We start from the raw sequence: 15,454 nt of genomic DNA, 5'->3' as shown, positions 1-15,454 counted from the left end.
GTGCTAAGCTAATGGAATGGGTCATGTCAATCACATCATTCTCCTAATGATGTGATCCCGTTAATCAAATGACAACACATGTCTATGGTTAGGAAACATAACCATCTTCGATTAACGAGCTAGTCAAGTAGAGGCATACTAGTGACACTTTGTTTGTCTATGTATTCACACATGTATTATGTTTCCGGTTAATACAATTCTAGCATGAATAATAAACATTTATCATGATATAAGGAAATAAATAATAACTTTATTATTGCCTCTAGGGCATATTTCCTTCACAATAATGTATTGGTATCCCCAAATATGTGATCGGAAACTCGCCCAACCTGCGTCCGAACAGGTCAGCATACAGATGGGCCTCGTCTTGAGCGTCGCCAAAGCAAAACAATTCACTTCTATGAAAATTGATCTTAAGACCTGATCTTAAGACCTGACAGTTGCTCGAATGCTGATACTATTAATTTCATATTTCTCACTTTCTCGAGGTCATGATCCATGAAGAGAATCGTATCGCCGGCATATTGAAGGATAGATAGACCACCATCAACAATATGATCTATGATACGTCTCCATCGTATCTATAACTTTTGGTTGTTTCATGCCAATATTATACAACTTTCACATACTTTTGGCAACATTTTTTATAATTTATTGGACTAAAGTATTGATCTAGTGCCCAGTGTCAGTTCATGTTTGTTGCATGTTTTTTGTTTCGCCAAATATCCATATCAAAAGAAGTCTAAACGTGATAAAAATTTACGGAGAATTATTTTGAAATATTTTTGATTTTTGGAAGGTGGAATCAACGCAAACGGGGGCCCATAGCCACCACAAGACACCTGGGCGCGGCAGGCAACCCAGGTGCGTGGTGGTGGGTTGTGCCCTCCTCGAACGTCGGTTGGAGCTCTACTTCGGGCGCAAGGAAGCTTATATCCGGAAAAAAAATCATGTTAAAATCTTAGCGCAATCAGAGTTATGGATCTCCAAGAATATAAGAAAGGGTTTTCGGCAAGGAAACAAGAACGTGAAACAGAAGAGAACAGGAGGATAGATCCAATCTCCCCCTTCACCGTCATGGAGGCCATGGACTAGAGGGGGAACTCTCCTTCCATCTAGGGAGGAGGCTAAGGAAGAAGAAGGAGGGGGGCTCTTTCCCCCTCTCTCTCGGTGGCGCTGGAGTACCGCCGGGCGAGGATTGTGACGGTGATCTACATCAACAATCTTGCCACCGTCAACACCAACTTTCTCCCCCTCTATCCAGCGGTGTAACACCCTTCTCCCCGCTGTAATCTCTACTTAAACATGGTGCTCAACGCTACATATTGTTTCCCAATGATCTATGACTATCTTAAGATGTTTGAGTAGATCCCATTTTGTCCTATGGGCTAATCGACGATCGTGGTTGGTATGAGTGTATATTTTATTATGGTGCTGTCCTACGGTGCCCTCCGTGTCGCGCAAACGTGAGGGATCCCTGCTGTAGGGTGTTGCAATACGTTCATAATTCGCTTATAGTGGGTGGCGTGAGTGACAGAATACACCCCAAGTAAGTGGGCTATTGCGTATGGGAGTAAAGAGGACTTGATACTTAATGCTATGGTCGGGTTTTACCTTAATGATCCTTGGTAGTTGCGGAAGCTTGCTAGAGTTTCAATCATAAGTGCATATGATCCAAGTAGAGAAAATATGTTAGCTCATGCCTCTCCCTTGTATGAAATTGCATGAATGATTACCGGTCTAGTTATCGATTACCTAGGGACAGATGACTTTCTTGTTGACACAAGCCATCTACTTTTATTATCTTGTAATTTATTCGTACTTTTATTCTTGCAAAGTACTCGTAGTTTTATTCTTGCAAAATAGTTTCATACTTGTTTTAGGTGAAGCAAACGTCAAGTGTGCGTAGAGTTGTATCGGTGGTCGATGAAAGTTGAGGGAATATTTGTTCTACGTTTAGCTCCTCGTTGGGTTCAACACTCTTATTTATTAAAAAGTCTACAAACAATACCGTACACTTGTGGGTTATCAATCCAGTAATCCATCAATTTGGCCATCAATCTTGGCACGCTCAATCATGATTGCTAACATATTCGCCACTATATGAAATAACACAGGCCATAATGAGTCACCTTGTCGTAATCCCTTCTTCGCTTGGAAATAATGGCCAACGTCATCATTGACTTTAATTTCCACACTACCTTCAGAAACAAAACTATGGATCATAGCGCGCCACTCTGTAGAAAGCCATTTCATTCTGAGAGTATATTGAAAAAAAGACCACTTGACTTTGTCATAAGCTATTCCAAAAACAATTTCGAGTACCATCTCATTCAACTTTTTTCGATATAATTCATGGTGTTTGATGAAGGATAACAACTCCATCTAAGATGTGTATACTTTGCATAAAAGTAGTCTGTGAAGGACGCATCACATGTTCAGCAACCGAATTTAGCCTAATCGCCGTGCATCAGCAAATATTAGGAGCCATGTGTCTTTCACCTGAAAAATACACTGAAAGAAGTGAATGGCATACTCAAGAAAAACGGAACCTTCGAGCATTTCTGGATGCAAAATCATTCATAAGAAAATCTCTTGAATGTTGGTCTTGGTCCATTGGAGTAAATTAGAAGAAATCCCACGCTCGTCCAGCTATGCAATAATCCAATTTCAAGCAATGCGACAGCAGTACCTGACCACAATGTCGTGCGTCAATTTATCATAACAGGAAATAGACAAGGAGAAAAATTGAGATGTACCTTGGACGGTCGGACCTTGACTACGGCCCTAACGATGGATGGCAAGGCTGCAGGCTGCTGCTCTCCGCGCTCCAGCCACGGCACAGGGAGTTTCGCCGATGGCCGGCTCGCCGCTGTTGCCCAGTTCGTCGGGGCACTTGGAGGTATTTGTAGGATGCAAAGAGATTCGTTGGAGTATATGATACTAACGGAAAATTCAATGGGGTCCTGACCTCTCAGGAACTTGGGACAATAATGGATTTGGAGAAGAGGAAGAAGATGAGATCGAGAGGGAGACGATGATTTTTTTGAATAAAGACACCCAAAGGGCATCTTAGATCTGGTTATCATCCAGGAAAGCAAAGGCCGGTACAATGGATAGACAACTGGATGTAGAACGACCAATAAAAAATAAAATTACATTAAAAAGCATACTAGTATTCTTCTTCCTCTGATTGTACGCTTTCCGTCGGAGATTGAAAATTGCACTGAACCAACAGCAAACAAAAGCGACACCTACAAACGCCCTCGTCATACAAGGCTTTGAAGACCGCAATAGCTACTCGCCCCTTGAGACGAGATCTAAAAATCGTTGAAGCAGCATCAGCTGGAGCATCACCCCAAACAGAAGAGGCTTGCAATCCACCACCACCAGTTCAGAGGGTTAGAGAAACCGGGTTAAGCCACAGAACAACACAAAAGAAGATGTCATAGTCGCCGCACCAAACGCCTGCCAAAAGCACTGCTTGAATGATACATGAACTGCCAAGATCCGAAAGGAACTAACCGATCTGGGGACACAAACTCTCATAGGCCCTTCGCCGACGCCGGATCGGACATCGTCGAGGTAGGGAGAGACCGGAGAGACTTTATTCCAACACGCCATCGTCGCCACCACCTCGTCGATGCCGCCGGAGAAAAAAAAACCTAAGAAAAATAAAACAAGACGGACGGGCCCTCACTCCTTTTGCCGCCGACAAGGCAGATGGACGGTAAAGAGGAGGGGGACTGAGGCAGCGGCAGTAATTGTGGCGGCGGCGGCGGCAGCAGCTTAGGGTTAGAAGGCAGGCGGACGTGATGACTAACATTTGTATCCCTGGTACCCTGGTACTCCAAAATCACACACCAGAGTACCAAGCATATCTGACCCTCCCTGATGGAGGGCAGTTTAGTCATTCTTTTAAGGGTAATTTGTTTTTTTTCATCATCAATCCGGAGGCCAACGTCCCGATGAATCAGCTACCAGAAGAAGAAAGATCTCCTAAACGTTCAGGTGCATCCCGGTGAAGTGGCGGCGCCACCTTCAGCCAATCCACTTCTTCGCCGCACGCTGGTCTGCCCTCCTGCGCCAATCGCTCAGCTCCGCTGCTCATTGGCATATCGGGTCGCCCGGGGCACGCCAGCACCCGCTGATCCGATTGCTTTGTCTTGGCGCCGTGTACTCGAGATTGATGTACTACCACACACTGATGTCTGGATCAGGAAAACGAGGAGTACAGAGGAAACCAGGGGGCAGTAGATTCGCCGCCAATTCATCGCTCTGAATACTACTGAAGTTGTTAATTCATATATAGATGAACTAGAATAATTTGTAGAACGAGTATGGCTGTGTTAAAATAGCAGACGAGACATTTTTCTACTAATTCATTCATCCATCCAACTTAAATTTCTTCCAGTAAACGAGCCGCCATGGAGGCCTGAGCGGCATGGGTCTTTTTTAGGCTCATCCGCGGCTCCTCGCCCACCACGGACGTGCAGAAGCGGCCTCGGGACGGCATGCAAGTCGCAAGACTAGCTTGTCGTGGCTTCACCCCAAGCCAGGGTGGTGGTGGCCGGCAATCGAAGCTCCAGTCGCCTCGAATAGAATAGGGTTCTGTAAAAGGGATGGCTTTTTTAGATGCTAAATACTCGGAGGTTACCAGCAGGAGAAAAACGACCAGAGTAGAAAGGAAATGGTCTCTTATGATTACAGTTTTGCCCCTTGGATCAAGGATCCGGCTTGCCTGCTTTCTCCCCGTGCTTTCATCCGTGCTCCCACTTAATCCTACGGCTGTCTTTTTTCTTTTTTTCTTTCTAATCTAATCATCTCTCCCCCTAATTTTAAGGGGATGGGGTCGGGCCTTATTTTGCTCCAATCAAATCAAGCCACGTAGACGGGGGCACGGATGGGCACACGATGGAGGAGCAGGCAAGTCTCGTCCTTGGATCGGATCCGGCTTGCCTGCTCCCTCCCCGTGCTCCCATCCGTGCTCCCACTTAATCCTACGGCTGTCTTTTTTCCTTTTTTTTTCTAATCTAATCATATTCCCCCCTGATTTTAAGGGGGTGGGGCCGGGCCTTATTTTGCTCCAATCAAATCAAGCCACGTAGAAGGGAGCACGGATGGGCACACGACGGGGGAGCAGGCAAGTCTCGTCCTTGGATCGGATCCGACTTGCCTGCTCCCTCCCCGTGTTCCCATCCGTGCTCCCACTTAATCCTATGGCTGTCTTTTTTCCTTTTTTCTTTTTAATCTAATCATCTCCCCCCCTGATTTTAAGGGGGTGGGGCCGGGCCTTATTTTGCTCCAATCAAATCAAGCCACGTAGAAGGGAGCACGGATGGGCACACGACGGGGGAGCAGGCAAGTCTCGTCCTTGGATCGGATCCGTCTTGCCTGTTCCCTCCCCCTGCTCCCATCCGTGCTCCCACTTAATCCTACGGCTGTCTTTTTTCCTTTTTTCTTTCTAATCTAATCATCTCCCCCCTGATTTTAAGGGGGTGGGGCCGGGCCTTATTTTGCTCCAATCAAATCAAGCCACGTAGACGGGAGCACGGATGGGCACACGACGGGGAGCAGGCAAGTCTCGTCCTTGGATCGGATCCGGTTTGCCTGCTCCCTCCCCGTGCTCCCATCCGTGCTCCCACTTAATCCTACGGCTGTCTTTTTTCCTTTTTTCTTTCTAATCTAATCATCTCCCCCCCTGATTTTAAGGGGGTGGGGCCGGGCCTTATTTTTCTCCAATCAAATCAAGCCACGTAGACGGGAGCACGGATGGGCACACGACGGGGGAGCATGCAAGTCTCGTCCTTGGATCGGATCCGGCTTGCCTGCTCCCTCCCCGTGCTCCCATCCGTGCTCCCACTTAATCCTACGTCTGTCTTTTTTCCTTTTTTCTTTCTAATCTAATCATCTCCCCCCTGATTTTAAGGGGGTGGGGCCGGGCCTTATTTTGCTCTAATCAAATCAAGCCACGTAGACGGGAGCACGGATGGGCACACGACGGGGAAGCAGGCAAGTCTCGTTCTTGGATCGGATCCGGCTTGCCTGCTCCCTCCTCGTGCTCCTATCCGTGACTTTTTGAGTTAGTACTCTGTGTGACTGGTGGTGGAGTACCAAATCACGATCGCCATTGGATCAGGAGAAATAAACGGTCCATATTAATTTCGGGGTACCGTAAAAAAGTTCATCTCTCAGGCGATATAGCTTCGCCGTAATGGAATGCAATCTCAGGGAGACGATGAGTTGGCTTGTTCGTTCGTGAGCAATGGAAAGGATTTTTTTAGGGACGGTTAACTTGTTCGTTCGTGCACGACTGCTGGCCTCTTAATGGGCTGGTCTGCTTCTCATGCGTGCTATATTTTTTCAAGGAACATAATATATACAGTATACATGCACAGTGTATGGGCCCCTACTCGGGCTGGGCCCTAGGCCTTTGCACTCGCCGCCGTGGCCCAGGGCCAGCCCTAGTAGTATTAACATGTAACTGCACCGGCCCAGATGCCCCAAAAATGGCGAACTGTGTGTGGGACACCCTCTACGTGGAGGAAAACCAGCTTGAGTCCCAACTTATGCGGGATCTCCTGACCCTAGATTCAAAAAAGAAATCGCTCAAACTTGGCAAACAAAAATAATTTTCTTTGCAATCCATTCTATGAAAAGTTATACTATGTAACATGAACTCTAGCTGAGAGCATCTCCAATAGACGCGCTAGATTAGCCGCGCGCTGAAAAAAAACCCGACTATATTGCGCGCACATGACCGAAACTGGCCCTCCAGCAGACGCACTAAAACCCCGCACGCGGCAAAGAAGGTTCAGCGCGTTGGAGAAAATGGCATCGCGCACTCCTTATTTGGTGCACCCGCTCGCGCGCTGCAAAATCTGGGCTGCTGCAGGTGAAGCCGCCGGATTGGGCTCGTGTTTTTGCGCTTCTGGTAAAGCAAAATACCACCCCAACGCGCTAAAACGCTATTTCGGTGCTGCAAAAAAATTTAGCGCGTCGCACAACCGCGCGTCTATTGGAGATGCTCTAACTGTGTACAATAATTTAATTCTGAATATATCCCCATATCATAAATGAGCATATATTTTCATGAAATTGCACATCTAAGTGGATCTACCATTTTCCTACATTTGTTTGAAACATATAACTGTATTTCTAGGGACATTATCACTCACATGAAATATGGAATTCTTCCTTGTGTCATGTGTGATAACAAGTATGTTAGTTCAAACAAATTATTAAATCATGCATTATAAATTGATATAAAATAGATAAAAAAGCTTCAAAAGGTACACTATGATATTACAACAAAGAAATACATGCATGTTGATCCATCCAAGCAAGGACATTTCTCATCAACTATAGACCCGCTAGCTCTTGCATGGCATCGGCAAAACACCGCTGAAAACTCTCCATGCTTGTTGTCGGCAATGAGATTCCCACCTCGATGCCACCACCGTGGTTGCGCGCCTCCTCCACCGATATCGCGCTGGTTTTTGCCACGGACAACACGTCCACCTTCGCCGGCTTCCCGAACCCGAAATCGAGGCTGTACACACGGAACCTCGGTGAATCCGCGACGGAGAGCACACCAGATTTCACCGCGTCCTTCACCCGCTCAACACACACATCCCACCTGTCCTGTGACCCCTCGCCCACCTCTTGCTGGAGGGCGTCGGACAATGCCATGAATGCCACCAAGAGGCCTCCCTTGCCGGTAGCCGCAATCTCGTCATGGCGCGCGGCAGCGATGGCCGGACCTAGGCAGTTCCCTAGGTACCTGTCAGGGACGGGCGGCTTCAACCGCGCTCGGTGATCCACAGAGAAGAGGAAGTAGGTTGTTTTTGTTTGGTTTTGTTCCTGTTTGGCTCGGCAGTAGCAGGACCACATGAAACTGAAGGCGGCGAGCAGCGACGAGCATCTGGGAGATGGCGCGCCCTGCTTGGCAGCCTCATCGGCAAGCATATTCTTGACGCCGTGTAGGAGCTCCTGAGGCAGTGTGAATGTGGCGAGGAGCTGGTCGTCTGGGATAGAGGACACACTGCTGCGCACGAACTCGATCTCGTCGTCGCTCGGCAGTCCTTTGCAGTAGATGTCGTATAGACCTCTGGGGTCGGCGATGAGCGTGCGGTCAATGACGGGAGTTGGCGGCATGTCGGCGCCAGCGCAGGCCGCAGCCCAGGTGTCCATGAAATGAGTGGAGCTGGCACCGTCGCAGGCGGTGTGATGCACGGTGACACCAAGAGCGAGGCCTTGCCCCGCGGATAGCACCGTGGCCTGCACGGCGAGCACGGCACGGCCTTTGGGCAGCGGTGGCACCAGAGGCGCGAGCTTGGCCACCTGGACGGGGTCGTCCTGGGCAAGGTCGTCGATGTCGGTGTCGTACTCGGCGACGGTGAAGGAGACACCGTCGCCCGGCTGGTAGAAGAGCTCGTAGCGATTGCTGCTGGGAGCGCCAGGGGTGAGGCGGACATGGCCGGCCAGCGGGTAGAAGAGGGTGAGGGCCTTGGAGAGCGAGACCTTGAGGTCAGAGATTAGGTGGGTGGTGTCTTGGTGGTGGTGGAGGCGGTAGAGGTAGAGGCGCTGGACGGGCGGCGGGCGGAGCCATTTGACGTCAAAGAATGTGAGCGGGAGTGAGCATGGCGGGAGTTGGAGGTTGGACGGCCTGACAACGCCGGCGTCTAGGACCCGGAGATTGCTATCAGCACCCATCTCCTGTACGTGGATGGATAGACGACGTGCCTACTGTACATGCTATACTGTACATGTTATACGTACTGTCGGTGCATGGGTTAGGTAGGTAGCATGCAGCGTGGCAGAGTAGCTCATGGGACGAAGCACGTGACGGTTGGTTGGGTTCTCATCTGGCCCTCGAATCGATCCAACGTCTCCTACGTTTGTTGTGTAGTATGTGTGCTCTCTGGTCCGCTCGTTTCGACGGCCATGTACCTACTCGTTTTCGTTGGAGGATCTAGCAACGCAGAGTGGTCCGCGCATATATTTGTAGTTCCAAAATTGTTTATTTAGTTTTTGTGATTTAAATTATCGAAATATGTATATGGCAATCGTGTGGCAGATTGCGAAAATAATGCTTAGACTATGATTTGATCTCTGGTCTGCAGGTAATTAACAAAGGGAGCTAACCACCTCACCTATCACACTCATTGTAAAACATTCTAAGGGAGATACAGTTTTTGACATGTTTTTGCCTTTAATATGTTAGCACTAAAAAACTTTTTGTTTCAAGCATCGTGGTAACTTTGATCATTGGGAATAAATTTTTTGAACCCGTCCCCTGGTAATTTCTGTAAATAGCACGATAACATTCACGCCATAGACCTGATAATTTAGATACAAACATCGTGATAACTTTAACCATAGGGGAAAACAAATGTGAAAAGATACCTGATAATTTATGTGTAAATAGATGGTAATATACGCAGCACACATCTGATAACTGAGGTAGAAGCACCATGGTAACTTTAACCGTAGGGATTTTTTTTTAAAAGATACTCCGGTATCTTCTGTGTAAATAGCACGGTAGTATACCTCCCTCCCCTGGCATTTTTATGTGTAAATAGTATGAAAACATATGCACTGCAATAACTAAACACCATGATAAGTTTTTGACCCGTGCGGGGGGGGGGGGGGGGGGGGGAGGGGGGGCTTGATAGGTTACCTAGAATCACCATGCTAACTTTTTGCCCTGGGAAAAAGTTATTCAAAACATCCCCAATAATTTTTGTGTAAATAACATGATAATATAAGCACCGCATAACCGATAAATTGCAATATAAACATGATGGTAACTTTTTTACCAAAGAAAAATATATAAGTTGTTAAAAACATACACTCGCCTCGCGCGTGGGCCTCTTGAATGAACAGAACACATTGCGTGCCACGGAAAAGTCACATAATGTTTAGTGTCATGAGGGGCACACGTGCTATAGGTGTGATAAGTTACGCAAAAACATCATGGTAATTTTTGACCTATGGAAAAAGCTACCGAAACACACCTAGGTTTTTAGGTGCAAATACCATGATAATATACGAACTGTAGACCTGGTAACTCATGTACAATCCCCCATGGTAACTTTGACCGGGGGAGGTTGATGTACATATACCCTGATAACTTATGTGTAAGTACCACGGTATTTTACACATCGAAGACCTTATAACTTGTGTACAAAACACAGTGGTAATTTTGAAAGGGTGTAGTTGTTGCAGCATAGTACCTGATACGTTCTATGTAAATAGCACGGTAAGTTATGCAACATAGGCCTGATAATTTGCATACAAATATTATGGTAACTTTGTCCTGAGGAGAAATCATGTGGTAGACGTGAAGAAGTGACAATTTTCTCGGGGGTGAGCGTCCGAGATGTGCGGGAGAAGCAGGTTTCTCAGGCGAGCCTGCGGGGTCATTTGGGAAGAGGCGAGGTCAAAGAACGAGGGATCGTATGGTACTTTAAAATGAAAGAAATAGAGGTGTGGCAGTTTTGCTTATATGGCACACGTGTGCCAAATATCACAGTCCTTAAATTATTATATATGTATTTGCATATTACAAAATAGATTGTGATTTATTGCTCTATTAGGAATAACTAGCTGGCAACCCGTGTATTTGCACAGGCTAGCATTATTAATAGTTATACTTGCATTTTTGGGAACATGAATGTGTAGAAAAAAATTGAAGTCTACTCGAAATTGTTAATGCCGTGTAATAGTTTTCGTCATATATAGTAAACATAAATAATATTACATCATTCATTCAAAAATTGGCAATAAAATGCACGCAAAATTTTGTGTCTTCGTTGTATTCTTTTAGGCTCAGTTTATGGTTGATAAATCGTGATATGATGTGGTTACTTTATAATCGGTTATGGAAAACTAACAATGGAAGTACAAAAGAGTGGGTCAAATAAACACTTAAATAGATATAAACGGGCAGGGGGCGGGTGCAATGGTATACTTGGCTTTTTTTTCTCATGAAAGGAAGAATTCAATTTTGATAAACATTCTGTGAGTTTAAAATTCTGCATCGATGAACATTTAGTACAGTAACATTCAGTGATGCATTTTCGAAGTCAACATAGATCAACATAACATCACTGCTAAATATGGAAGAAGTTGAAAAGGGAATACTACATTCTCATATGTCAGTGATGTCATAGAAAATGTGCTTTCGTGACATATACAAATTGATTTCTTACATGATCGGCCCATGCTTATCACTTCTCTGTTCCAAAAACAGAGAAATCGAGGGAGCTCTTTGTTCGAAAGGTTTTGCTTTCTATGTTAGCTTTTGGAACATTGGTTTCAGTGGCTTATGAAGTGTGATGTCAATTTTGAGCCAGCACTACATATACAGCATCATAATAGTTTATCAACTGCTATATGCATATGTAGCATTGCATTTATTTTGAATTACTGGTCAACTACCTTTTTCCTACAAATATAGCAATATTCTACCACTAAGAAAAAGGTAATAGCAGTTGTTACACTAGTAACAAAAACAGTAGTTGTTGCATGCATGGATCAAGGGACCTTTTCAGTGAAGAGTTTTAACCTAATTTTAATGAATTTTAACCTAATTTGAAATTAGTTCGAATCTGGCTCGACATTTTCGGGGTCACAAATATTCCCGACCCCACCGAAATATGCGAAATTTCGGAAATTTCATTGAAACTTCTGTGTGATATAGTAAATGTGTCCTGTGCAAATTTCTTTGTGATCCATCTTATTAGCGTGCCAGAAGATTATAGGTTTACATCCTATAGGTCAGAGAGCTAGAGTTTACACGAAGAAGCTCCAGAATAAGGGCAATGTTGCTACAACTTAGGTTACAATTTTTTTTTTTGACATAACGTTATGAAGTTGATCAGCCATATGCGAGATGTTTGTGTTCCTGGGCGCAGCAAAGCGAGCCTGATCATCTAGTTAAGAAAAGTAAAGCTGACGGTTAATCGTGTATGTTAATGTTTGTTTGTATTATAGTGGGCTGGCAGTGGCGGACATAAAAAAAGCTTGTTTGCTTCGGGTTTTTTTCCTGTATAGGAAACTGCTTCAAAAGCTGAGAGAAAGAATTAACAAAAGAGTGGGGTGTTTTGGTGACCGGGCTTCATGGAGCCTGAAATTTTATAAAAATTCAAAATTCAAACTTCCTGGTTAAAAACATTCTGAAAACAAATACGTATACAAGGATGAATTATATATGTGTGTAAAGATTCAAGATGAAGTACATTGAAATGTAACATGTACAAAAATAAATAAATTCATGGACTTTGAGAATGAATAGTATCATGTGCTAAAGAGCCCCAGTTTTTTTTCACAGCCGTCATTTCAACATATTTCGTCCAAAAAAATTACTCGTGTGTACATTATATGTGTTTTTTTAGATTTTTTTTGAAACATAGAAATATGTTTGGAAATTGCAAATTGAGGCCTCGATGGAGCTGTGCCTCCAAAAGCAAGTATCATTAAGAAAATGCTTTTTTTCGAAAAGAAGGATAGCCCCAGCCTCTGCATCAGAACGATGCATACGTCTAATATTATTAAAAAGCTAAAGGTTCAACATAAGTCTCCAAGTCTCGAACAAGGAAGAAAAAAAAGGCTCACAAAGAGCTAAACAATAGTAGAAAAGCCACAACCGCCTGGCATAAAAAGGTAGGAACACTAAATATCTATGCTATTACATGACCGCCATTCAAACCGGTTAAAAATATCCTGTGCTACCATCTTCCACCGGGTAGACCCAATAACTAAACGCTCCCTGGCCTCTGCCAGAGTGAATAGCGACCACATACGGATCAACGCAGATTAACAAAATGTCTAATTAAGCAGAACAAGCTGGTGACACGCTGCTACGTACTCCTACCTACCCATCACGTGCTTCCCTCCATGACATACTGGAGGTGCCACGCTGCTACCTACCCACCTGCCTCCTGCACCTACAGTGTATAACATGCACTATCACTATTCACTATATATAGGAATAGTGATTACGAATATACGATGCACATCCATCATATCCATCCAACAACATGGGTGCCGATAGCAATCTCCGGGTCCTGCACACCGCCCTTGTCACGCCATCCGACGACGACCTCCCGCCGCACTCCCTCCCGCTCACCTTCTTCGACGTCAAATGGCTCCGCGGGCCGCCCGTCCAGCGCCTCTTCCTCTACCGTCTCCAGGACCACCACCACCACCACGCCAGTGTCCAGCAGCTAATCTCCGACCTCAGGGCATCCCTCTCCAAGGCGCTCAACCTCTTCTACCCGCTCGCCGGCCATGTCTGTCTCGCCCCCGACACCAACCGCTACGAGCTCTTCTACCAGCCGGGCGATGGCGTCTCCTTCACCGTCGCCGAGTATGACGCCGACATCGACGATCTCACCAGCGATGGCCCCGTGCAGGTCGCCATGCTCGCGCCTCTCGTGCCGTCGCTTCCCAAGGGCCGCGCCGTGCTCGCCCTGCAGGCCACAGTGCTGCTCGGTGGGCGGGGCCTCGCGCTCGGCGTAACTATGCACCACACCGCCGGTGACGACGCCAGCTCCACCCACCTCCTGCACACCTGGGCCGCCCTCTGCAACGGTGCTGTCGAAATGCCGCCGCCACCCGTGTTGGACCATACGCTCGTCGCTGACCCCAGGGGCATCTACCACATCTACTGCCAAGGAATGCCCAGCGGCGGCAACGAGATCGAGTTCGTGACCACCAGCGTGTCCTCTGTCCCCGACGACCAGCTCGTCGCCACCTTCACGCTGTCTCAAGAAATCCTAACTGCCATCAAGGACGCGCTCGCCGGAGAGGCGACGAGGCACGGTGCGCCGCCGCGGAGATGCTCGTCGACGCTCGCCGCCTACAGCTTCATCTGGTCCTGCTTCTACCGAGCCAAACAGGAACAGGAACAAAGCCAAGCAAAAACAACCCACTTCCTCTTCTCCGTGGATCACCGGGCGCGGTTGAAGCCGCCCCTCCCCGCCACATGCTTTGGGAACTGCAGCATCCCGGCCATTGCCGTCGCGTGCCACGACGAGCTCACGGCATCCGGCATGGGAGGCCTCTTCCGGGCATTCACGGCGATCGCGAACGCGCTCGAGGAAGTGGTGGGTGAGGGGTCGCAGGAGAGGTGGGACGGATGCGGCAAGAGGGTGATGGAGGCTGCAAAGGCCGGCATGATGTTCGTGGTGGGGTCGCCGAGGTTCCGCGTGTATCAGGTCGACTTTGGGTTCGGAAGGCCGGCAAAGGTGGCGGCGGTGTCTGGAGCGATGCCTGGCGCGATGCCGGTGGCAGATGCACGCAACGGCGATGGTGGTGTCGAGGTGGGACTAACGTTTCCTGCGGGCGGCATGCAGCATTTCCAGCGGTGCTTTGCCGATGCCATGCATGCGATCGGCATGTAAGAGCGTGTCTATATCCTCTATAACACTATGCTTCCTAGTTTTAAAGAGATCATTTACGTTCAATTAAGGTCTTCAATTGTAATTGGGTCACCCGATTTTGAACAGGTCAATAATTTCTCAAACCTCTCCCATTCAATTTTTTTATACTCCCTTCGTTTCAAAATTCTTGTCTTATATTCGTCTAGATACGGATGTATCTAATACTAAAACATGACTTGATACATCTGTATTTAGATAAATCTAAGACAAGAATTTTGGGACGGAGAGAGTACTATACACTATACATTCCAATTTTCATGGCCTCAAAATTAATTGAGTTCTTCAATTTAGAACTTGGTCACCCAATTTTGACCTAGTCAACAATTTCTCAAAGAGCTTTCCCATTCAATTCTTTTAATTTCCTATGTTCCCTAATTTTGAAGCTCTTTTTTTTCAATTGAGGTATTCAATTTTAAATTTGGTTACAATTTTGACCGGACTAACGATTTTTCAAATCAAACAGCAACAACTGCTCTATGAAAACATATCATCCCCGCGGACCCACCCATCATCTAGAAAAAGAGCACCACCATATGATACTAGTACATGCAGTTACCGACGCCGAAATTTTCACACATAAATATACATTGGTTAGTAGATAACACAAAACTACACAATGAAGGGCCCATCAAATCACCGCATTATAAATAAAAATAAACACACTCCATCATCTTCCCCACCCGTCAAACTGGATATTTCATCAGTTCCAAAACATAAGGGGTCTTATTTTTTGAGAAGTCAAATATCTTTAAATTTGACCAAGTTCAGAGCAAAAAATATCGACATCCACAATATTGAACAAAAAAAGTAGGGAATCATTTCATGATGAATCTAATCGATTTGGATATTATCGATTTTTATATAGTTCGCTAGAAAGTTGATCAAACTTAAAAGGTTTTACTTTTCAAAAAAAGTAATATACCTTATATTTTAAAACAGAGTGGGTATTTTTTTTAAAGAAACTCAACAACACCGGCGGCGCAGCAAAGCACGCTCAACCCTTC

The 15,454-nt window shown here is 46.1% G+C and overlaps 2 protein-coding genes across 2 annotated transcripts; one reads left to right on the top strand and one right to left on the bottom strand.

Annotated features, from left to right (window-relative positions):
* Positions 1 to 7,256: 7,256 nt before the first annotated feature.
* LOC125553304 (phenolic glucoside malonyltransferase 1) lies at positions 7,257 to 8,739 on the bottom strand. Its single transcript, XM_048717116.2, has one exon. It carries the CDS (start codon positions 8,713 to 8,715, stop codon positions 7,363 to 7,365), a length of 1,353 nt encoding a protein of 450 aa, XP_048573073.2. The 5' UTR covers positions 8,716 to 8,739; the 3' UTR covers positions 7,257 to 7,362.
* A 4,283-nt stretch (positions 8,740 to 13,022) lies between these two features.
* Positions 13,023 to 14,543, top strand: LOC125550100 (phenolic glucoside malonyltransferase 2-like). The gene has a single exon (XM_048713012.2). The coding sequence runs from the start codon at positions 13,047 to 13,049 to the stop codon at positions 14,409 to 14,411; it is 1,365 nt and encodes a 454-aa protein (XP_048568969.2). The 5' UTR covers positions 13,023 to 13,046; the 3' UTR covers positions 14,412 to 14,543.
* The last annotated feature ends 911 nt before the right edge of the window (positions 14,544 to 15,454 follow it).

This window comes from Triticum urartu, chromosome 4A (assembly GCF_056163025.1).
Source record: "Triticum urartu cultivar PI428250 chromosome 4A, HENAU_Tu73, whole genome shotgun sequence".
Classification (NCBI taxonomy): Eukaryota; Viridiplantae; Streptophyta; class Magnoliopsida; order Poales; family Poaceae; genus Triticum; species Triticum urartu.
Note: the sequence above shows the minus strand (reverse complement) of the source record. Positions and strands in the feature narration are given on the sequence as shown.